We start from the raw sequence: 25,049 nt of genomic DNA on the forward strand, positions 1-25,049 counted from the left end.
TTACAGTAGAACATATTTTGTCTACATGTTGGTTAAAATTCAGTTTCTCATCAAAAATAATTCCTAGTAGCAAAACTGAATTTTTTGCTTTTATAGTAACATTCTTATACTTGATTGAAATATTAGAGTTATCAATATTTTTTCCTAATAGCATCATTTGGAATTTTCCTGGGTTTGCAACAAGATAGTTGGATTCGAACCAAGATATTAAAATAGTTAAATCGTTTTGCAATTTTTTCAAGACGATATTTTCAGTGGTTCCACAACTATCGATAGTGTTGTCATCAGCAAAATTGCAAATGTCGCATTGCTCTACAAATTTAATTATATCATTGATAAAAATATTGAATAGTAAAGGACCTAAGATTGAACCCTGTGGTACTCCTGAAAGTATCTCAAGCCATTCGCTGAAAATTGATCCAATTTTAACCCTTTGCTTTCGTTTTTTTAGGTAATTATAGATAAGAAGCAAAGCTGGACCCCCGATTCCATAGGCTTGTAACTTTGCAATAAGTAACTCATGGTTCAGACAATCATAAGCTTTTGACAGATCCATAAGGACAGTGCCTACAATCTCATTTTTATCTAAACATGCTTGCCATCTTTTGAGAAGGCGTAACATAGCATGTTGTGTGCTGTGACCTCTCCGAAATCCACAGAGAAGTTTGCTAAATTTAGGTTCGATAAATGTGTTAAGTTGATTGAAAAGCACACGTTCAAAAACTTTTGAGATTGCTGGCAGTATGCTTATGGGTCTGTAATTCACTTTATCCATCTCGTCTTCTTTCTTAAAGACGGGACTGATGTCAGCAAATTTTAGTTCGTTTGGAAAAACGTTGCTTTGGATTGATGAATTAATAAAATTTGTTATAAAATCTAAATAAATATCGACTGATAATTTTAAGATATTAATCGGTAAATCACCACTGACAGATTTTCTTGGATTTAGCGAGAGGATGATTTTACGAACCTCATTATTATCTACACATCGAAATTGAAATATATCTTGGAGATTATCATTACAAGTCTCTGCTTTAATCTTAATGATACTGGGGTGATCTGAAAAGTGATTAAGGGCTTCGAGAACTGGCTCAGAGAATTTATCAAAATTTTTTCCAGTATGTTTAATGGGCAGAGTTCTTGTAATGTCTCTAAAGTATTTATTAAATATGTTAACAATCTTTTGATCGTCAGAAACAATGTCATTTTTCTCAGCTAGGACAATTTTGCCTTGGTAACAGCCTTTGTTGGTAAAATAAGGCTTGCACATATTCCAGAGGGATTTTTCTTTGGTAGTATCTATACTCTCAAAATAAGATTTTTTTTGTTTTTTATTTAATTTTACTACCAAATTCCTCTGTTTATGATAGGCTTGGATATCCTCAGGAAGTTTTGTTTTTCTTGAAATATTTTTAAGCGAGAGCGCTTCATGATTTGCTTCCTAAGTTCCTTTGTCATGTGAGATTTGTCATTGCCTCTGATAGTCTTTTTCTTTAATGGGGCATATTTATCCAAAATATTAGTAAATATTAGCTCAAATTGACTATAATCTATCGGTTGGAATATTCTTAAGGTATGAGAAAGTTCTAAATTAAAATCAAAGCCTTTAAATTTAGAAAAATCTCGATATTGAATGGTTTGTGGAGGTAGACTTTCGTAGCCTTCTCTAAACATAGTTATTGGCATTAGATGAAAATCACTTAAATCAGTCTCAACAGCATGGGAATGTTGAAGGCTAGACTTGCAGTTTGTTAAAATAAGGTCAATGCAAGTTCCCTCTGGTTTTTTGAAGCAAGTTTTTTGTTGGATCAAATTTGATAAGTTATATCTATCCATGAATTGTTTTAAGTCAGTTTGAGACGGTTCAGTGTTGAAATCACCTAATACTAATAAACGATCAAATCTTCCTAAGAATTCATTCATGAGGTCCGACAGTTTTTTCAATGAATTGCTTAATCTTAATTTTTGGATTTTTGTATATGGCTAGAATGAGCCAACTGTTTTTCTTAAGCCGTAATTCAAATATAATAATCTGTATGCCTTTGCTACTGTATATCTTCAGTTTTCGAGATGCAAGACCCTCTCTTATATACCCCAACATTCCCTCTGATTTTTATTTACATCAACTCGATAAGGAAGCTTAAAATTGGGTTTTTTCAAGGAGGCGTTGGTTGAGGCAGCATCTAATTTTGTTTCTGCAATAACTAAGATATCAAGAAGATGGCCAGTAAGGGCAAACAGGTTATCAGATTTGTTACGAAAAGAATTTATGTTTAGATATCCAATAGTCGGGTTTTTTGACTTCTTTCTTAGAGAAATTAATTTGTCTAAGTTGTGTCTTTCGTGCGTCATTCCAAGTCCCTAATATATTTGATAAAATTTTGGGCAAGGCGAGAATTCCCATGATTGAAGATGAAGTTTACCTCTTGAAAGCTGGTTTTCTGTAATGTTACCGTTGTCTATAAGATCAAATTTCATATTTTCACACATTTTCTTCAAACCTGTATTCAAATTTGTAACTTTATCAGGACCATCTGGAGTATCAGTACGAACAACACAGTTTGAAATTACCAATTTCGTTCTTGGTGAGATCTTCTTCGCAATGCGATTTATAGCTTCCAAGTTTTTTGTTGTTTCACCATCACTCGTAAGGTCATTTGTTCCACCATGGATGATCATGACATCAGCCTTTTTCCTTCTCAAAATGGGCTTTATGTGGTCGATCAAATCCTCCGTGTTAGCACCGGGGTGTGGTCTGATCTTTACATCATGTCGAAGTTTTCTAAATCCAACTTCTTTCTGTCCGTTCAGCATAGAGTCTCCAATAATATATACCTTTTTCCTTTCTCTCAAATTCTCTTCTGTGTTCTCTTCTGTATTCTCTCTTCTTTCATCTGGTTTCTCGTTTTTGCGTTTTTTAGAAAGGGCTTTCTCTTTTTTATCTTTTCTGTCATTGTATTGTCTTTTTTATTACTTTCCTCTGTAACAGTGTTCTGACTTTCTGATTTTTTATTACCATTAGTGTTTCCCTCATTACGAGATAACAGCATTTCGATTAGTTTATTTTTTGAGATCAACTCTTCTCTAAGAAAATCTATTTCTTTTGCCATGTGATGGATCAGGTCTTTGTGATCATAACTTTCTAAAGAAAAGGACTCCCTTCCAAAAGATGATTTTTTAAGTGGTGCAATACTTTCCATAACAAATTCATGAATGTCCTTTTTGATAGTTGATGCAATTTCGTCAATGATGCTTTCTTTAAAGTTCTCCTTGGCTTCTTTAGATTTGATATACTCAGCCATATCATCAATATATGCTTCAGCATCCCTCAGTGAGTTGTCATGATTCTCCATTTTGTAAAAGTTCAAATTCAAGTTTGTAAAAGTTCAATTTCTTACGCCCACTTCGTACGAAGTCAAAACGCGAATCAATCAAAAGTTATGGGCCTAGGACTCTCAGATCAGAATCTGTGGCGAAAACTGTTATTTCAATGACTGCATCATGATGCAGCAAAAACAAATCATTATTGAACGTTCGTGCCCAATCACCTTGAATATTGACATTGTTAATGTTGTGAGGAATAGGTGGTAGCTGTGCATGTCTTTCACGGCTTAATGTTGAACGTACTTCCGCATAAGTGGGCATGACTTGGGCATTTCCCTGCTGTACCAGCTGCTGATCGTACACTCTTCTTATCGGGATTGTTGGATCTGCTACGATGGCTTGTCTTATGTCATTGATAAATACTTGTCTATCTACTATGTATTGATTGGGCATGTGGTTGTGTGGAGTCTGGTTCCTTATAACAATGACAGCATTGTTTTGCGGGTCAAGATTGAAGACTCCTGTTGTTAATTTCGCTTGGCATGTGTTGTTTACCGTGGCTGATATGGGCATCCCTGCGCCTATCTTGCCGCGGCGGTTTAAGTCAGGCGGCCGCCTGTCATCTTAGGCGGCCGCCTAACTTTTCAGGCGGCCGCCTATCTTTTCGGGCGGCCGCCTAACTTATCGATGGATGGTCATCAAATTAGCTTTCTGGTCTGCATTTTATATTTGAATCTTAGGCGGCCGCCTACTCTAACTCAGACGGCCGCCTAACTTGTTAAATCTTAGGCGGCCGCCTGAGTTGGGATAGGCGGCCGCCTATTCTAATTCTGGTGGCCGCCTAACTTGTTAAATCTTAGGCGGCCGCCTGAGTTGGCCGCTTATCTTCTGTTGCACGTGTTAATAAAGTAAACAAAAATACCAAAATGGTGTATCAAGTTGCAGAGGAATTTCAAAAGCAAGCAAAAGGAAAATGACTACCATGTTTGTTGTTTGTTTTGAAATTTGAAATGATAAAACTGGCCGCCGCCTGAATTGAGATGATAAAAATACAGACCAGAATAGATCAGCAAGATTGACTAATTAGGCGGCCGCCTAAGTTAAGATAGGCGGCCGCCCGAGTTAATCCATCGCTAAGTTAGGCGGCCGCCCGAAAAGATAGGCGGCCGCCTGAAAAAAATTTTAAATTTGGACGATTTTTTATTTTTCGATGACGTCATTTGTTCGTCTTATTTTCATTAAGGCCGACGTAAACGATTCCAACATGCCATTTTATCTCTGTTGGACGGAATGTTGGAATCGTTTACTCGAATGTAAAAATCGGAAAGAAAAAAAAAAATTATGTTGGAAGAAGAAAAAAAGTGTCGAATGGGAGTTTTCCCAACATTTACTCCTTTTTTTGTGTTGGATCATGTTGGATTCGTTTACTCAGCTTACATCCAACATTTGAAAGGGAATGACGTCATTAGAAATAAAATCGAATGTTTTTTTGTCAAAAATTCGAAAATTTCGTAACAAATTTAAAAAGATAAATTAATTTCAAGAATTTGCACGGTGAGATTCAGTTTTGTCTAGCTGGCGAGCTACATTTTCTCGAGATTTATCATATTTTTCTGATTTTTGTCAAAAGTGGCGTATAACAATGCCCAAAAATGGCCTAGTCTTATTTTTGAAAAAATTTTTTCCGGCGGAAATACCGGAATATGCCGGAAATCGCCGTTTTTCTGGATTTCATTGGACTTTTCCATAATTGGTTGTTTTTCATTCAAAACATTATCAATAGCAATGCCCACCATCCGCATGTTTCAATTTCATAAAATTGATTTTTGAAGCCGGACGTTCTAAAATCGCGGAACAGCCGATTTTCGCCGGAAAACGGTATTTCTTGAATTTTGAGCTGTACTTTATATTTTCATGAATTTTGCCACTGATGCAAATGTCAATACTAAATGTGAGGGAGCCCGCTTTTCGAAAAAATCATTTCCGGCGAAAATGCCGGAAATCTGGAAAAGATGCGTAGCAAGCTCAAAAATGGCCGTTTGATTTTGGAAAAAATTTTCCGGTGCGGAAATGGCCGGTTTTGCAGATTTTCATTGGATTTTTTCCTTATTTCTATGTTTTTCACACAAAAACATTATTGATAAAATGCTCACCATCAAGCATGATTCATTGTCAATAAACTGATTTTTTGCGACCAGAACTCTATTTATTTTTTCCATACAACCCTTCTCTCCCCCCATCAACAATCAATGATGAATTTATTGTGTTGTGTATTTTCGCTAAACGCTATATTTTCTATATTTTCATTTTTCTTTTCGCATTGCTAACTAACTTTCATCATCAGGTAGGTCCATTCAGCATGTTGCTTGTTATTGTTATTATTATTTGATTTCATAATGATCGAAGTTACATGAAAAACCTAAATAATTCGCGTCGGCACTCGACTATTGCCGGCGCAAATGCTTACCATCCTTTAAGGGATGGTAGCATCCTCCACTTTCGTCATCAATTTTGACTTCCCCAGTCTAGACGACTAATTCAGACATTTAAGTAAAAAATAATGGAAGCGGCAAACTGATGTTATCCCGCTACAATTATTATATTTTCATATAACACCCATATTACTGTATTACACGGACTATAGACGACTCTAGTCTACCTCCTCCTGTGCTTTCACTGACGTCGTTTTTAATGTTTTTTCTGTTCACTTTACTTTTCCTCTCATTCTGATAGGCGTCGAGTACAACAACAGCGAGTATAATCCGTCAATCGAATGATGAAAAACACGAGCATGATGAAGAAGAAGATGAATACGAAAATGTGAGAAGACTCAATTCTTTTACTTTCCATAACTCGAACCTTTCTCTATTAGTCTAATACCGGCCAATCTCGTCTTATTTCGTCATTATTCGATATCATTCTTTTTTTTTCCCTAGCTCTCTGAAGAACTATGTCTACAGTTGACTCTCGCTAATTCGAACTCGAACGGGGAATCTTTTTTGTTCGAATTACAGAGTGATTCTAATTATAAGAATTATTTCAAGTGGGTTTCTCCTTGACGGGGACTAGGAATATGTTCGAACTATAGAAAGATTCGAACAATAGAAGTTCAAATTAACGAAAGTCCATTGTATTCTCAATTAATAATTTCGCTTTTCCTTTCTTCACTTTTTCCTTATCACGGAAAGAAAGTTGACCGAATTATAACACATAATACCAGACATAATACCACTCACTTTCAGATTTGAAGTTAAACTCGAATTTCTGTACGCCAAATGGCAAACTTTATTACTTGAACTCGTGTGTTCTCCAATTGTATATTTGTCCGGAAAAAAAACGGAAACAAATTTTTATGATGAAAAATCCTCATGCCAGTGTCTTCAAAATGAAGAACAATAAGGCTCAAAAGCGCCAAAAACGTCGAACTTGAATTATATAGACACATCTTTGATCGGAGTCTTTTTTGAAAATAGTTCTACTGGTAGCATGTATAAAGCTCAGTAGTAGCACCGTTTGGCGTTATTTTTTCATAATGCAATGGCCTCTTTGCGGGCACCTTTTTCAAAAAAACTACGATCAAAGATGGTGGACATTGCTTAGTCCAGGGTTTGTAAAGGTGTTTGTTTGGTATAAAAACAAAGCAACCATAAAATTTGCCTTGATATAAAGAATAGTACAAAACATTACACGTAAAATGCGGAAAAAATGAGAACAGTCGAGCCTCAACCAGCCCGGGGGGCCACTCAATTCGTTTTTGATAAATTGGATGGCGCTNATGCACTGGGACCTATAATGGACCTAATGGTAAAATCATACTTTTTGACAGGTTTTCAAACACATACAGATTGAGCTTACTCTCAAACTTAAAAAACCTTCAATAAACACTCAAAATAGGGGCAATGTGCAATGATTTCTTGGACGTAAACAGAAAATCACTGCTAGAGCAAGATGGAAAAAAGGTTTCAAAACACTTTTTTTGTAGAAAAACACATGAATAAATTGCCTATATGAAAAATCAAAATTCCAGGTCAAATACCTTCCTGGAAAGAAAGTGCTACCATAAAACTGAAGCACTTTTTTGCTAAAAATTGCCAAAACGAGGAAAAATTGACACAAAATTTATGTTTGCAGACTAAAGATAGACAGTTAAAACATAAAATTTTGCAGAAAGTGTACCATTACCAAGCTGTATCTGATGAAAAAAGAAAAAAATCATTAACACTTAACCTTAATGAGATATATGCAAAAAATGATTTCGGACGGGACGGTACAGATTTAGTGCAAATTGCCCAAGATTCGACTGTATCTTTTTATTCCATGAAGAGATTACTTTCAAATAAAAAATGTATTGACAATGAATGGGTAAGCTTTCTAGAAATCCAAACATAAAATGCATAGCTTTTACCAAAAATAGCACTTTAGGATCAGAAACAGTCAAAAACCAGCTTTTTCCATTGTTCTTAGAGTTAAAGGAATTTAAAATTCCTTGTATGTTTTGATCTGAAATTTTCAGTAGGGGTGGCCAACATGGTTCCCTTGCTCATATCAGGGGGGCCAAGACGGGGGTAAGAGAATTTAAAGTTTCTAAGTAAAATCTTAATTATCACCCAAAAAAGTGCCTTTTCTTGTCCATATCCATAGTAGGCAACACCCCTCCAACCCCCACCTAAAAAAAGTCACCCCCACCTGCATAGGCTTACCCCCACCCGAAAATTGAAGACTACTCTTAACCCCCACCTTCTTGGGCAACCCCCACCTGATTTTAAAAAATCTTCCAACCCCCACCTGAAAAATCCAATTTCATCTGTTTCTCAAATTTTAAAAGTTTTCATTAATAGATTTGATTGAAACACCCTCACCAGTGTTATATTAAATTTGTATACATTATACTACAAATTGGGATGTTTTTCTTTTAGGTTTGGACTCTTTTTTGTTTGCCTGATCATTTAGCCATTTCATGATCCTATTAGTAAGTGTGAGGCAGCTGTGCTAAAAAAAGTGAGGAGGAGATTGGAGGATAAGAAATAAACTTTTTTTTTCTTGCAAGCCTGTATATATAGTTTTTTCAAAGTTTTTCTTTTTTTGTTCAACTGAAAGGTACACTCAAAACTACACAACCCCCACCTGAAAATTTCCACCCCCACCTGTATAGGGTTACCCCCACCTGAATTTTTTCATGAACTCAACCCCCACCTGATTCAAAAAATTTGAAAATCGTCAACCCCCCCCCCAGAATCCTGGGGGGGTGCCCACTATTATATCTTTTAAATAGATTGTCCCAGCCTTATCCCTCTTTCAGTAAAGCTTCCTATATACCTTTTGTCCTTCAGAAAAACCAAAAATATTGGCCTTAATTGCTTGCTTTCAGTTCCTGTAGCCATTAGTGTGACCCCCTGTATTTTTATTTTAATTCACGCGGGTTTTTTAATAGAGATGTCACATGACTCAAATCCCGCAGTCTTATTGGACTAGAGAAAGTGAAAGTGAAATCTGATTGGATGAAAAAAAGACCGCGGGAGCTGGAACCGAATGGAATTCTCTAGAATTCTCATTCTAAAACAAGATGGCGGCGAGAAAAGCACGTCTTTTGCTTTGGACGAAAGGTTGTAAATTCTGGTTGATTTTAAGGTTTTATCTTATCTTATCTCATTGACTTTAATTAGTAGAGGCTTCTTCAATGTTTGGGGAAGGTAAGTCTGTAAAAGTTATTTGTTTTTCGGTGGAAAAAAGTGTTTAAAAAAGCATTTTTTGTGCTTAAGGTTTATTTTTCTTCGCAAATTTTTGTCTTCAATCTTAAATAGATGAACGAGTATTTGACTGAAGGTTATGGTTTTTTTACAGAACATAGTAAAACTATTCAGGAACTTAGACCTTTTTACAGAATTTCAAAAAATCTGTTAGTTATGGAGATATATTGAAAAGTTTAGACATGGGTAGTTCGCGTTCGTGTTTCGCGCTCCCAAACCAAACGCACGTGCTCAGGAACACCAGAAGATTCCCAAGCACTTCCGGTGTTCCAGAGCAAGATAATATAAGGACCCTCCCGGCACTCCGGACTATAGAGTCCCCTGCCCAGTTGGCGACCAAAATTTTCCGTTTTTTTTGTGTGTTTCCGTGCAAAGTTAGATCTTTCGGATTCTACTCGTTCTTTTCTAGAATTTTTTTTATACGCAGTACGGGAAATAGGTCAAGGCAGATAACTACCAAAAGAAATTCTCCAGAGGTTTGTTATTGTATGACTTTTCTGGGCTCAAAGACGTTCGGTTGCCAACTGGGCAGGGGACTCTAGTGCTGTTTTTTTGTGCTCCGGAACACCAGAAGATTCCGGAGCCTATTGGTGTTCCGGAACAAGATATCCACAATATAGAAAACTGACTGTGCATGGGCGTATTTAAAAAAAATCAGCCAACTCATGGTAGTGAAACTTCACGTTTTTTTTATTTTTTTTATTTAGATATTTCGACCAGTGATGCTTTTGAATATAATGTGATCAATACCGTAACTTGGTCTAATGTCGACACCCCTCCTCTAATTCCGACACCCTTATCAGCTGAAATTGATAGAAAGGTTGAAACTATTTTTCTTTGCTTAGTGGTCAGAGAGGGATAATTCTTTTTCAATCAGTGATTTAAGCTTTCATATGATTCCTGTCTCTAAAGAAGGGTGTCTGAATTAGATGAGGGATGTCGATATTAGACCAACTTACGGTATAATGTAATCAACAGTGTTTTCAAATCAAGTGACACACGTGATAACCGGAAGAGATCTGGAACTTTCCGGAGAGAAACAAAGTGATTTTTAGCTGCTCTGGAAAACTCCGGAAGTTTCCAGAGCGCCGGGAGGGTCCTGCAAGATATCTGCGATATAATTACGATAGCGCTCGCTGTGCTAATCATGTGAAAACTAACTGTGCATGCGTGTATTTTAAAAAATCAGCCGATTCATGGGTAGTGAAAGGCAAAACCTCACGTTTTTTAATTTTTCGATATTTCGACCAGTGATGCTTTCGAATATAATGTAATCAACGATGTTTTCAACTCCAGTGACGTGGGAGGGTCCTAAAATCTTTTGTGTTGGTCATGATGTCCAAATGAAAAGAGGATTGTTTTATAGTTCAACATGTAATAAAGGTTTTTATATGACTATCATTGTATCTTTGAAAGACCCATTGGATAGACCTTTTTGCCTTTCCATTCGCCATATTGAATTGTATGCAAAAATTATGGTGGCAGAATTGCCGTGGTGAGATTTCACCACAAAATATGCAAAACCTATGCAAAAAGAAAGTATTAATATAAAACTTACATGCATAATTGGCAATATATTAAAGTGAAATCTTGTAGATGAAATATTAAATTTGCTTCGCTTGAAAACTAAAGATAATTAAATTTGCTCATCTCTTAGAACAAACACTTCAAAAAACCATAAAATTAGACACTCAAGCTGAAAAATCACCAGCGAAGCTAAAAAATAATTCTTATTCGGCTGACGGTAAATTTATTCTCCTGGGAATAGAACCGCCAAATGATCGATTCACTGAACCCCCTGATTTACAGCGGCTTTTACTGACATATTGGGCTGGACCTTATAATATCAAAACGGGGGTTTTAATAAAGAAAAGAATGTGTGACGTCATAATTTACTGCTTTCAGTTTGCGTGTTTTGGAAGTTGATGTGTGTACTCCGTCTTAGTGGAATTTTTTTAAGGCATGAAAACAGAATATGCCTTGTCTTTAACAACAAATTTCCAAAAGGCTTTTGTTGTTCTGTAAATATTTTTTTTTGGATCAAGAAATTCCATCTTTTATTGTTCTAATGATTATAATATTTCTTTATAAAATGCTTTGTTGTCTTTTTAATCTTTATGTAAACTTGCATATATGTTTTGCATTTTCCAACTAAATCCAACAACAGCTTTTTTGTTCCTGTATTTTTTGCATACAATTCAAGATGGCAGATGGAAAGACGGAAAGGTCTATTTAGGACCACTCACGGCATTAACTTGAGAGTTGAAAATAAATCTCTTACGTACCCCTGCCTCTTATTAGCCAATTATTTTAATGCTCACTCCCTTTCCTTTCAAGAGTGTTTCTATAGTCTACTTTAATTGCTGACTGCGTTCTTGGTAATTTTATTAACGGATGTTGATAAGCTAACTTTTATTAACTCACTTTCTTCATAACTTTCGAGAATATGTCTAAGTTAACTTTTATCAACTCACTTTCTTTGACTTGTTTACTTAATAACTTTCAAGGTTTTTGTTAAGATCACTTTTTTTTGACTCGCTAAGTAATAAGCTGTACAAATTTTAAAATTGTTTCTTTTTAGCAAAAGTATCCTGCGTCTATATAAAATTGCCATTTGTGATTGATGGGTCGAAGCCATTGCATAAAGGAGGCCAGACTGAAATTTCTATAGGATTTCCTAAGGGGGGATCTGAATTTTCAAATGTATTAAGGGGGTTACGACGTACTCTAAGGTGCCAAATAAACGCCCCCCGCTTGTTAATTTTTCAAAAATTTTCCAACCCCCCGGACCTTATTAGGACCCCCCCCCCGTTTATTAATTTTTAAGATCATTTTCAGTTAGCAAAAAGATTAGAATTCCCCTTATTTTGCTCCAAAAAGCCTTATTTTAGCCTATATTTACCTTTTTTTTGGGTTTTCAGAAGTACAATTTCCGACCCCCCCCCCGGCAATTAGATCCCCCTCGTTTATTAAAATTTCGAAAATTTTTCAACTCTCCCCCCTGTTTATTCGAACCCCCCCCCCCCCCCCCGTTTATTTGGCACCTAAGAGTAGGGGTGTTCTCAATGTATTACAAGATTTCCAGCACAACTAACCAAAGACAGATGGAATTTCTAAAGCACTAATTTTGCACTAATTTTTTGCCTGACCAGTTTTTCTGCCTACCCTGTATATCTCAAATGTCTAAAAGATTTAAAAATTATTTCTTATATCTATTTGCCTTGGAATATTTGTTGTTCACGATGTCTGCTAGTAGTAAGATACAAAACTTTTCTGATTATCTGTCAACTGGGTATCAAAAAACCTTGAAAAATGCCAAAATTTTTGCCAAAAAACCTTGAAAAACCACTGTAAAATGACCAAAAAAACCTTGAAAAACTCGGAAAAAAATCCGTAGACACCTTGACACGTGTTCCACTACGGATTTTTTTCATATTTCGATTTAAAAGCCTACTCGATGCAAAAGAGAAATTCTGTATTTTTTATAATGCCGTTCATTAACTCAAATCAAATGATTTTGGAGGTTCGGTGAAATGGTGGCCAAATTGCCGTCCCATGTTTTGTCAGATAGTCCCAAGTTAGAGCAGTTGACTGTATTAAAGACAGAAATTTCTTTGCCACGAATAAACCTCCACAACCAAGAATTTTATCCTTTTTACATACTGTGACAAAAGATCCTAAAGTGGCAACTGAACTTAGTTTTGGATTCCATACAAAAAAAATTAGGATTTCAATACTGCTATGTGGATGATTGTTAATAGCTCTATACATAAGCAGGTAGTCTGAAGTTTAACAGAGTCAAAGTATTTAAATAGGAAAGTACACATAATAGTAATAAGAATTGTAAAAATTGGCATCTATGTTGAAATAAATCTAAACCTTATATCCAGGCCAAAACTTACTTGCATATTGGTTTAAGATGATAACTTTCTTTGAAAACATACATCTTTTTCACAGCTTTGCAATCTTCCTAAATGTATGCGCCATGCATCAGTTGTGAAAAGAAGCAATCATCATGCGCCACTCACCTTGCTTTCAGATGAAGAACGAATGTTTCAAGAGTCAAGTAAATTTTATTTTTACTTTATCATATCCTTTATCATATTTCAAGCTTTTCATTTCGCTACATCATATAAAAAACGTCGTTCCCAAGGGAAGTGTTATTTGATGTGATCAAGTAATTGTATTGGCCCCATATTGGTTTCCCTATGTCACACATTTCACATGCTTGCAATTTAGATTTGACAATACACAAGAGGCACATAGAATATCATTTGTTAATTGACTGAAAGATTTCTAGTTTTTGATAGGTTTATTTGACTTTGAAACCTTGCAGACAATCTTAAGGTTTCTTCTACTTTCAACCCTTTAAATACCATCGCTCTGAGAATTTACAAATATTGTTTTTATTTCAAACGGTATATACACACCCCACAGTCAGGTTTAATTGTAGCATACTAGCTACTAGGAGCACACATTATACTGCAACCTCTTATAATACATCTTATTATAACTCAGTTGGGGTTTAACTGTAGCTTACTAGGAGCATGGAGTACAACCTCTTATTTATTATAATTCAGTAAGGTTTAACTGTATCATACTAGGAACACGGAATACACACTATAACCTCTTACAAGTCTATTTCTGCTATCTGCCGAGAGTGGTCAATGACATCAGAGATTTTCCAAATTAAAAGAAAGAGACTTTGTTGATTTATTATTTGGAACTTTAAGTTTCATGCCGTTCGTTTGGACGACAATCGTCAGCTAAAATCTACAACCTCTTATACTCATATTTTTTTATAGCTAGGAAATTTGCTGTGGAAAGAGTTGCACCTTTGGTCAAACAAATGGACGATGCTTCATTGTTGGACCCATCAATCAGAGAAGGCCTTTTTGAACAAGGGGTAAGGATTTACTTTCTGATTGTCATCCTACTTATCACATTGTTTGAACCCCCTTTCCATTTGTCTTGGGGCCTCAAATCATTAGGGGAGCTTAGGGAGTGGTCATAAAGTATCTACTAGAGGGGGGTGGAAAATTTTTCCAAAAATTGGGAACAAATTTCGCGCCCCCCTCCCTCCTAAAATCCTCCACCACCCTCTAGTAGATACTTTATGACTGCACCCTTAGCTGATGAGAAACAAGGGGCTGAATTTAAAATATCAAAATCAGTTTCTCCAAAAACCATAAACAAACATCATTTCATCACTTCTCCTGTAGTGCTGTCTTCACTATTTTCAAGGTAGATTTCATTTAAAATTTACTATTGGAAAATATTTTCCAGTTAAATTTGATTCTTGAATCTGGTCAGTCAGCTGGAAAATTATTCTATTTTATTTTCGAAGAAAGCAAGGCTGGAAAGTTTTGAGAAGGGAAGATCAGATGATATCATTTCATCAACACTCTTCTGAAGCTTCTGATTGATTTTTCTAGTTCATGGCAATCGAGATTCCAGAGGAATATGGTGGTGCCGAAGCATCATTCACCTCAATGATCAGTGTTATTGAAGAGTTGGCAAGAATCGATACATCTGTCAGTACGTTCTGTGATGTCCAAAACACACTGGTCAACACATTGTTCATGAAACTGGGAACAGAGGAACAGAAAAACCATTATCTACCACAGTTGGCTACTAACATGGTAAGGTCTTCGATTTCGATGATAAATCATCTGTGTCTCTGTTTTTTTAGCTGGACTACCAAAGTCATTTTGTGTATGTTACATTTGTATCATTACATTTTGATTAAAATGAAATTCCGTAAAAACTTGGCAAAACTTTATTCTATAGTGTAAACTTGTAATTTTTTAATGGCAAAAGACAGTGATTACATGCACAATAGTTCCGCTGATTAAATAATATACACTCTCTTTTTTATAAGCATACAGGAAAATCGGGTCGTGGCTCAATAGGCTTAGCAAAATTTCATTTTCAGCTTAAATGTATGCTTATTTATGTTTAAACTTGACCTGCTGATTTTCTTTGATTGCATGAAAATTGTGAAGTCAAAACATTGATTCCACTCAACGAATAAAAAGTTTCCTTGTTATTTGGCGCTGCAGGCTAAAATATGTGGTCTGAGAAAGCTGCTGAAACAGCTTTAAAAGTAACTTTAAAAAGCTTAACGTTTTAGAAAAAAACATTTGCATTTCAGGTTGGAGGTATTCTTATAGCATTATGGTTATCCTTTTGAGAATTTAAGCCTAAGTATGCTTATAAACGTTATGTTTATAAAAAAGAGTGTATTTAACTGCGAATTTGCTTCTACAACATTCTACATGAATTTTGACATGGAAGCAATTTTCCAGAGGGGACATTCCAGCGGCTTTTCTCTCAGAGCAAAATCCTAAATTTAACAATCCTAATTTTTTGTCACCCTTATGTTGTGTCAGCTGCATGAGAAACGAATTGCATAAAAGGAAATATTGAGGGGGTTTAAATTTAAAGAATCCTGCATTACTAAAAATAGACACAAAGAATGAAAAATTTCTTCGTTTATCACGGGAATTAACTACGCAATGCAGGATTCTTTACAGGAACAGACTGATTAATAATTTGCCGATCTTTTCATCTTTGACAGGTTGGATCTTTCTGTCTATCCGAGTCCTCCTCGGGCAGTGATGCTTTTGGTATGAAAACAGTTGCTCGTAAAGATGGTGATGATTACGTCATCAATGGGAACAAACTGTGGATCACAAATTCAGAACATGCTGGCGTGTTCTTAGTTTTCGCAAATGCTATTCCAGAAAAAATGGGTGATAAAGATGTACGGATAATTTATTTCCTGTTGAAGCAATTTCTTTTTCAGGGGAGGAGGATTTCTTTTTAACTCTTAGGGGTGTAATATGTGGGCAGAGACTTTTTCCTTTCCAATTTTCAAGGGGTGACCAACCTATCAGGGCACTATGAAAAGTTAGTGAAGAAAAGGAAGTTTGTTTTTGTAAATAAATGTATATTTTACTCAAATCTAAAGGTTCACTTGTTACTAAAATATATAAAATAGAGAGCCCCAGAGTTCGAAGGTCCAGCTGCATATCAATCCACAATCCTTTCTCGATTCACGTTTCAATTTACTTTCAATATTTCTTTTACAGGCATACAAAGGAATTACCTTGTTTGTTGTACCCAAAGATACACCTGGACTAAGTCTCGGAAAAGCCGAAGATAAGGTGAAAACTCGACTTACTTACAATTTTTCATCTTGATCCGATGATCTTATACCCACAAGCAGCCGACAGTTATTAACTTAGAGTGATGTGACTAGAGTTGACCGGAGTCAAAAAGTGTCTTAAGAATTGACTCTTTCACATATCAGACAATATACACACATCCCACCCTAATGAGCAATCCCTCTTGTGGATCTATAGTTAATCATGTTAGTGTCAAGCCTGCTATCCCAAAGAATGCTGGCACACTCCTTCTTTCCTTACATTTTGAAAATCGTGATTACAAACTACATACATACAAATCCTAGACAACATATTTTAAAGATTCAGTTTCTTCTGTTGACAGATTGGTATCCGTGCTTCATCGACGTGTCCAGTCAACTTAGATGACGTCAGAGTAAGAAACATTACGTAACAATTGCGTTCAAATTAAAGGTCTTTCCTCTGTTGTTGATTTGCACTTTAATTAGTTTTCGTTCGATAGATGATATCAATTCAAGGGGTTTTGAACTAAGTTAGAAGAATTGCTAAGGCCTATTTTTATAAGGAGAAAACTGTTTTGAAGTTTTGATGACTAAACACATTTTCTTGCCGTTGCATGTTCAAAATACTTTTAAATCTGTCTATTCCTTCGATTGTAAAATACGGGAGATGCACTAAATCCTGTCGATTGCCGGTCAATTCTTTTCAGAACTATAATCAATTTCATAAGGTTTCTCATAGATAGTTTGAGAGTATTTTGTATGTTGCTTAGTAAAGCTCAAATCGCAAATGTAGAACTATAAACTCGATATACATTCACTCACCATCTGGATAAGGCTATCACTGTGTCTCACTAACATTCTGCCGATTGGTAATGTGAAAGTTTCGATCACAGACTTGCACCGCAATGGACTGTGTTTGAATCCCAAGCACTGCCAGGCAGGTTGTTAGGGAAATATGGTGATAAACTCTCTAATTTCACTCATGTCATTATCTTTCAATCCGGCTGATAATCGAAGTCTCGATTCACGTCTAATGAGCTTAGTAAAGCTCAAATTGCAGATGAAGAACGAAAAAGTCTGTATATATCTTCTAACTTAGTTCAAAATGACAGCTTAAAATTCAACTTTTTCCGTGTTTCACATTTAGTAATACGAAAATTGTCCTCAGTTATGTTTCTGTATGTTTAATTTTGTGTTTTCACGGCTGAAAACGGCTTATTTTAGATTTTTTGTTTGTGTACTTTTGAGAGTTTTGAGAAATTACAATGTTTTCATCATTTCCTTAGGTACCAGCAAGTAGCATTTTAGGAGAATTTGGTAAAGGATATAAATACGCTATCGAATGTTTGAACGAAGGACGTATCGGTATCGGTGCACAGGTATGAAATCTAAGTTTGCGACTAATTGAAAAAAACAAACTTTGAAGTACTTTTAATAGTTTCTGAAACTTTTTGTATCACAACAACAGGTATATTTTTTAATCCCGAGTTCTTGTTGCACACTTTCGAGGGGGTCCATTTAACAAATCCTGCATTACTAAAAATAGACAAAAAGAACGACAAATTTCACACGCGTGTTATTAATGCATGAATTGTAAGACGAACCTACTGTCCAGTAAACTGTTTACGTTAATTTTCACTTTCTCTGCTAGTTATTCCCATAAAGCAATTATGAAAAAAATCGAAGTAATGCTTCTAACAATAACCATATTGTTATGTGTTTTCTTTATTTAGATGGTAGGTCTTGCACAAGGCGTGATGGACGTTACTATACCATACACAAAAGAACGAAAGCAGTTCGGAACAGCCGTCTACGACTTCCAGGTGTTGTTTAATTTGCAGACGATGATAAGGAAATAAGGAAAATCTTCCAAAAATTTGGGAAAGTGAGCAGCCAGTGTCAACGAAGATTGAGATATAGACTTACACCCCTGTGTCATAGACCCATTGGAACCTTGGCTTAGTTTCCCACTGGAAAATTTGACAAAAATTTCGTCCCCGGTGGGAAAATGCCCTGGAATTTCAGCCTCACTGGGAAATTGACTTTGATTTCATCCCCACTCGAAAATTCGATGTCTAGAAATTGCACTCCAAAGCCATCCCCAATGGATTTTTTAACCTTGAAACAATAGAATTTCTGTCCCCATTAGGATTTTAATAGGAATTTTTATCCCCACTGAGGAAAAAGGTTCCACCGGGACTGTGAGAATGGGGTGTAGACTAACGAGCCCAACCAAGCTGGTAAACAACGTTTAAACCGGTTGATTGATCTCCGTCTTTCATGAATGAATCTGATCTTTCAAAATTCAGTTATATTTTTGAAGATTTGAAACCGAACCGTTTCAAGTCAGAAAAATATTCTTGGAATTGTGTGGACACTTCCTGGTAAAAATTGCAAAAAGACCCTTTGAAAAATTATTTTCATACCTTAAAGTGAGGGTGGACGAACTAATATCAGTCTTTCACCTCCTGAAGTTTTTTGAATAACTTTGTATCCCCTAGAGGAATGAAAAAACACTCCTTTAGACCCCCTGGAAAATTCTTCTCAGATTAGCCCCTTGAAATGTTCGTCAACAACCTTGTATGGAGATTAAATGGAATGACCCATTGCCCTGAAATGAGAAATGAAACGATTAAGACTAGAATCAATGTGTCCAAATTCTGTCCTATATCCCCCCTCATTCCTCCCTAGGAGCCCTCAGTCACAGACCCATTATCTACTGCTAATTTTAAAATTCATTGCTGAGAGTCAGTTGTCATTGTCTTTTCTCGTTTGAAAATTTTCAAACCGACCACTGTGATGGAGTGTTTGTGAGAGAGGGAAGACGATGAGAGAAATGCTATTTATAAATCATGCTTCATCGCAGAGGTGTCCGTACGGGAATCTTTTTATCAAATAGACAGTGCAAGACAACACGAGATACGCTCTGACTACAGGCACGTCTCGAGATTTTCAAAAGGTGTGTATGACTTTTCAAGTTACGAAGGATTATCAAACAACTGTTCTGCACTGTTCATGTAATTACATTTTTCATCTGTATTAGGGTATGCAACATCAAATTGCCGACGTTTCCACAAAATTAGAAGCTGCCAGATTGTTGGTGTACAATGCTGCAAGATTGAAAGAAGCAGGCAAACCGATGGTCATGGAAGCAGCTATGGCTAAATACTATTCTTCCGAGGTATTTGTCTTTTTAAGGCTTTGCCTGGTAACACTGGATGATCACTGGTTAACAAGGACCTGACTTACTTACTTTTTCATCATCTAATAGAGCGCGAGTGGAGACCACTGACCTTTATATACCCTGGACCAAGTTTCTCAATCCCGACCAAGCAAAATCTTTGATCGGAGTTTTTTGAAAGTGGTACCCTAATGGTGGCACTACTCAATATAGTGGTGTAAATGCATCGAGAGCGCTAGCTCTACTTTCCCTCGAAAACTTTTGATGATGAAGCGCTGTAAGACGTTAATTTTCAACACTGCAATGGCTTCTTTACGAGTACCAATTCAAAAAAAACTTCAATCAAAGATGGCGGATATAGGTTGGTCCAGGGATATATAAAGGTCAGTGGTAGAGCCTCGTCACATTCAACCTGTAAATTTTTCTTTGTCTTTGACACTTTTGAAATAAGAATTCACAAAATTTGTTTTTTGTTTAAAGTATTACTTTTTCGAGATTTCTAAACCAACGGTAATCTGACGCTATCTTGGGCCTGGTGATCAATCTAATAGATTTGTAATAAAAATAACATTCATTCAGCATACCGCTTTCAGTTTTCGGGCTAGATGAAGGGTCCTGACAAGAGTTCTGGGATTACAACAGACGTCCACTTGATACAGTTTATGATGTTTTGCTCCTTTACATCTAGCCCGGGAGCCGCTTTTTAATAGACTGGATGGCGCTGATAAGTTGCCCGGTGTAATTTGGCTGACTCGATTTTTTGGCTTTGCTCGAGGTAGTAGAAATCCAGACCACTAGATCCATTCCCTTTTTGGATAAAAAGAAAAAGAAAACAATAGATCAATTTTTTTTCCAATTTTAGAGATATTTTTGTGCTTTTATTATAGTTTCGTAAACTTTGATGGGGCTTTAGAATATATTTCGTTTTTGGTGTTGATGACTTTTGATAACGAAACCGAAAAAATTTGGCAAAATCTACTAGTCTACTTCACTGGACATCAAAATCATCAGAAAGCAAAGTTTATTTAGAAGTTGACTCAGAAGTTGACTCTAGTGTACTGTAAATCCAAATAAATTCAGAGCTTCAATAAATGTTGTATAGGTTGTCTTCGACTTTATAAGGTCGGCACTGCCGAATACCGACCTAAATTCACAGGGCTGAGTTATCTTTTTTCTTGAGTTAATAGCTTACATTTATTTTTCTTCAGATTGCGACATTGGCGACAAGTAAATGCATGGAATGGATGGGTGGAGTTGGATTCACCAAAGATTATCCAGTCGAAAAGTTCTACCGTGATGTCAAAATCGGTAAGTGAAAAATACTATGAAACATAACCTAGCCCGGGGTCCACTTTATAGGTTGGATGGAGTGATTAAGTGACCCAATAGTATTATGGTTATTTGCTTTTTCTTCATATTTCTGTTGTTTTTGCCAGGTAAGAAAGAATGAAGCATTGCTTTTTTTTTTAAATGGTATCCTCGTCAAATGCTCCTAGTCTGCTTCACTGGACTCAGCGTCATCAAATATTATTAGAAAGCAAAGTTCAGCTAAAGTTAGACTCTAGTCTAAATATCATCGGGAATAAGAAAGTCAATGACCGCAGACGGAGGCAACCCGGCTCCTCTTTGGATAGCTGTCTACCTAATGGTAGGGAAGGGTGCCACTCTGTCTCCGTGGATTACTCCACTTAAACGTGATCCTCCCCTTACTTGCTGAGCATCAAGTAGACAAGTAAGTATCATTTCATACTGAGCACCGAAGGCCTTGGTATAGCCCTGCTGGGATCGAACCCACGACCTTGCGCACCGTAGCTGTATGCTCTACCTTCGTACTACGGTAGTGTTGACATTATACGGAATTTGCGGAATGACAAGCCACTCGACTAACATGATACAGGGATATAGGTTGACAAAAGACAAAGGTTGCAAAAATAAAGTTTTGAAGTAAAATTATGCTTTTACTCGAATTTTTTATTTGCTTATTACATGACCTTTATTTCTGATGGGTTTGAATTTATCGATGCTAATAAAGTAATTAAATTTGAGTTTTAAACCAAGTAACATGGGAATAAAATCACGTGAACTTTTTCGAGTAATCACATATTTTGATTGGATTGATATAATTTTGTAACCCGTGTATTTAAAGATTATAAGCGTTTAATCATTATTCTTCTTTCCTTTTTTTTTTACTTCAGGTTGTATTTACGAGGGCACAAGCAACATTCAACTCAACACGATCGCCAAATTGTTACCTTATTAAAAAAGAAATCTTTACAACGATTTATGTCCGCCTCCATCTTTCACTGTTTGACTCTAAAGAACTAAAATTTTGATTTCAATCGATAATATATAATGTGAAATTTTATTGTAAAATCTTGGACTATTATCATCCTTACTCGAGTCTTCTTTGATGTGAATTAAGAATATCTCCAACATTCCATATTGACCATAAAAGTGTTGATTATGGGTTAGGAAATTCATTCATTCACTCGTAAAAAAAGTAAAAAAAATCCCACCTATTGACCAGTACTGTATTTAATTTTAAATATTGCACACGCCACATCCATGCACGTTTAACCCTCTTTACTGCACAGTCAAATTATTTAGATTTAGATTCCTTGTTTTTTATAGAAAATTGTTATATATTGATTTACTGAATAAAAATGAGAAAACATTTTAAATACCAACCCTTTTTCTTATATTACGCTTAAATTTTAAAAGAGCCCCCCTCCCCCAGCAGTATGTCTGATCAATATCACGCATTTTTTGTCTTCAATCACGATCACGCAAATTCAGCAAAGAAATTGGACAATGACGCATCCCGGCTCAAAAAGTCCAAAACACGTATCACGGCTCAAAAATCTTTCAAATCACGATCACGTTTTGACTTCTCATAACGCAATCACGAAGAAAAAATTTCCAAATCATGTAAATCACGCTGCAAAAAAGTCTCTATCGCGTCAAACTAGATATTACAAAACCTTAATATCTTGATACTTTGAAAGCAAGTATCCAATAAAATTTGGAGGCTCTGCTAAGGACTACACAAAGAATCTTTTGGCTGAATTTCATTTTTTATCTGGTTATCCCTGGCTCACAATGCTTTATGATCAATGTTTTTCGCCATTTTTTGAGTATTTTTGTCCATTTTCCTATGAAATTCTATGTTCTAGAGTCCGCAAAGCCTTAAAATATTCTTAAAGTTGTTCTTAACAATTTTGACCATCGAAGCCTTATGTTCTTATAATTTTCTTATAAAAACGTGTACCTAACTGTTTCAGCCTCAAATAATAACTAGTCAATAGGGTTAATATTTTCTCGGTAAATAATGTCTAAACCATATCAAATTCGCGTTATTGATACAGGCATTTGAAATGTTTACCGGTATTAACTGACTCATGATTGAGAGAGGTTGTGATACAGTTGAAGACAGTGGTGTTAAATTATTTTTTTCTCTTCGATATTTTGAAGTTTTCAAATTTCTTTCGAAATTGTAAAAGTAATCAGTATATTTTGGTTTGTTCACTAATAATTTTTTAATTATTCTGTGTTTTTTTTCCTCGTTTACCTTACTATTTTTAACGAAATCAAAAAACCGCAGGTCGCTTGCATTTTTCTCTGGGAAGATACAATAAGTATGAATGTAACTATTTTTTTTAAATAATTTCAAAATTGACGCTTTCTCCGGGTCGGACCATTCTCTCTTTGTTCTATCAACCATATATTTTCTAATTTTTATTTCGCACTTCGATAGTATAAAATTTTGCTTCTTTTCTTCTGTCTAATGAAATTTCTAAACTATCCGGTATTAATAAAGGAGAGTCTCTTTAACTCGAACCTCAGCAACTCGAATGCCTCCTTAATTCGAAAAAGTTTTATATAAATAAATGATAAAGATATCGCTCTGAAATTTTCAGGAGATGTTCAGAAAGACCTAAGGATCTCGAAACTTAGTCCCTTCAGTTAAACAATGCTTTATAAACCTTACTCTATAACTCGAAATTTCCTTAACTCGAACAGTTTTGTGTACCCCGTGTGTGTTCGAATTATTGACACTCCATACACGCTTTTTTTTTTTATAAGGAACCTTAACTTGGCTCCGAGCCTGGAGTTCCTTATTTTGCCAGAGAGTTTCAGCTTCAAAGTTCCTTATCGAGTTCCTTAGTTACTTAACTGTTAAGTTTGGATTTGCTAAGTGTGTAGCTTCTTTATCAGCATTTATTGTCTTTTTGACATATTGAAAGGTGTTTCAGCAATATTTTCCGTCTTTTTATTTAGTTTGTTGTAAATGTGTGCAACTTCAAATTGAACTCTCGCTGTTTCTTAACTTGATTTTTTATTCTCAGCCTGAGCAGTTCCTTAACAATTCCTTATTTCTCAGACTATTTTCAGCCTCAAGTTCCTTATAAACGTGTTCCTTATAAAAAAAAAACGTGTAGTACTTTGACACTTCTTTTGATCAGCGATTATTGCACAATTCATACAATAAAGAGTGAATAATAAGATCAGGTTATTGTATGTTAATGTTAGAGGAAAAACCACATGGATTTTTTTTATAACGAACCTTGACTTTTCTCCAAGCCTAGAGTTCCTTATCGAGTTCCTTATTTACTGAGCTACTAAGATAGGATCAACTTAGTATGTAGTTTCAGAATCAGTATAGCTTCTGTAAATATTTTCTTTTTGACACATTGAATGTCGTTTCAGCGATATTTTATTATCTTTTTATTTAGGTTTGGGGCCATCTATATAGTATGTACGCAGTGAAGGGGGGAGAGGGGGTTTAGCAAAAGCGTACATCTATTGTTTAAATGACATCATTTCTATTGTTCTCTGCGTACAAGGTCAAGGGTAGGGAGTATCAAATTTTTGGAAAATCTTTGCGTACGTACTATATGGCCCCTTTTTGTAAATATGGGTAAGTTCAAGTTTAATACCGTGAAAATCACAGGCCGATATCATATATCGACCTGTGCCGACCAATCGAGATTCTATTCAGCGCGCAATCAACGCAGAGAAAAGTAACCATGACGACAATCCAAGATATTGGATGAAGTTCAAATTTGATATTTTCATTCCCGTTGTTGAAAACACAACTCGAAAATGTCATCAATGCTTTTTAAAAAGAGTCAATGGGTGCTTTTTCACTACGCTAGATAGATAAGTGGTTCTCGTCAACGGTCCTTTTCATAAATTTCTAAGGGCTGTAAAAAATATACGATGAAGATTCGTGCCGAACATCAGATTTTGATCGCTTCATATTAACTTTCCAGATTTAACGTCGAAAATTGGTCATTAAACCTTTTGTTCTATCCCTCGGTAGAGCTCTCTTGGCTTAGTGACCAATTAAACCAAAGATACACCGAAAATAGATTATTTGCAATAAAATAGGAGACAGAGGTGTTCAGAGTTTGATATACCGTTAATTCCTGCAGTCGTTATGAAGATATTGACAAGTTAGATTTGATTTGCTGTTAGTGTTTCATAGTGGAAATCAAGTTTGATAGACGTGGAAGATACAATATTATCTAGTCTGCCATCAACATCAAAATATATTGATAATTTTACGTAGTTGAATATTTTTCAAAATTTAGGGTGAAAATCGCGATTTTCAGCACTTCCACTCTATTTTAAGTTTTTAATGGAT

At 35.6% G+C, this 25,049-nt stretch overlaps 1 protein-coding gene across 1 annotated transcript; it reads left to right on the forward strand.

Moving 5' to 3' along the window:
• The first annotated feature begins 13,000 nt into the window (after positions 1-13,000).
• Positions 13,001-22,083, forward strand: LOC136806271 (short/branched chain specific acyl-CoA dehydrogenase, mitochondrial-like). Its single transcript, XM_067062826.1, has 11 exons — positions 13,001-13,137; positions 13,877-13,977; positions 14,507-14,713; positions 15,652-15,837; positions 16,166-16,240; positions 16,584-16,634; positions 17,508-17,600; positions 17,955-18,044; positions 19,265-19,402; positions 20,611-20,710; positions 21,598-22,083. The coding sequence occupies exons 1-11, from the start codon at positions 13,050-13,052 to the stop codon at positions 21,660-21,662; spliced, it is 1,194 nt and encodes a 397-aa protein (XP_066918927.1). The 5' UTR covers positions 13,001-13,049; the 3' UTR covers positions 21,663-22,083.
• Positions 22,084-25,049: the final 2,966 nt, after the last annotated feature.

This window comes from Clytia hemisphaerica, unplaced genomic scaffold, assembly GCF_902728285.1.
Source record: "Clytia hemisphaerica strain Z4C2 unplaced genomic scaffold, Clytia hemisphaerica genome assembly, whole genome shotgun sequence".
Taxonomy (NCBI): domain Eukaryota; kingdom Metazoa; phylum Cnidaria; class Hydrozoa; order Leptothecata; family Clytiidae; genus Clytia; species Clytia hemisphaerica.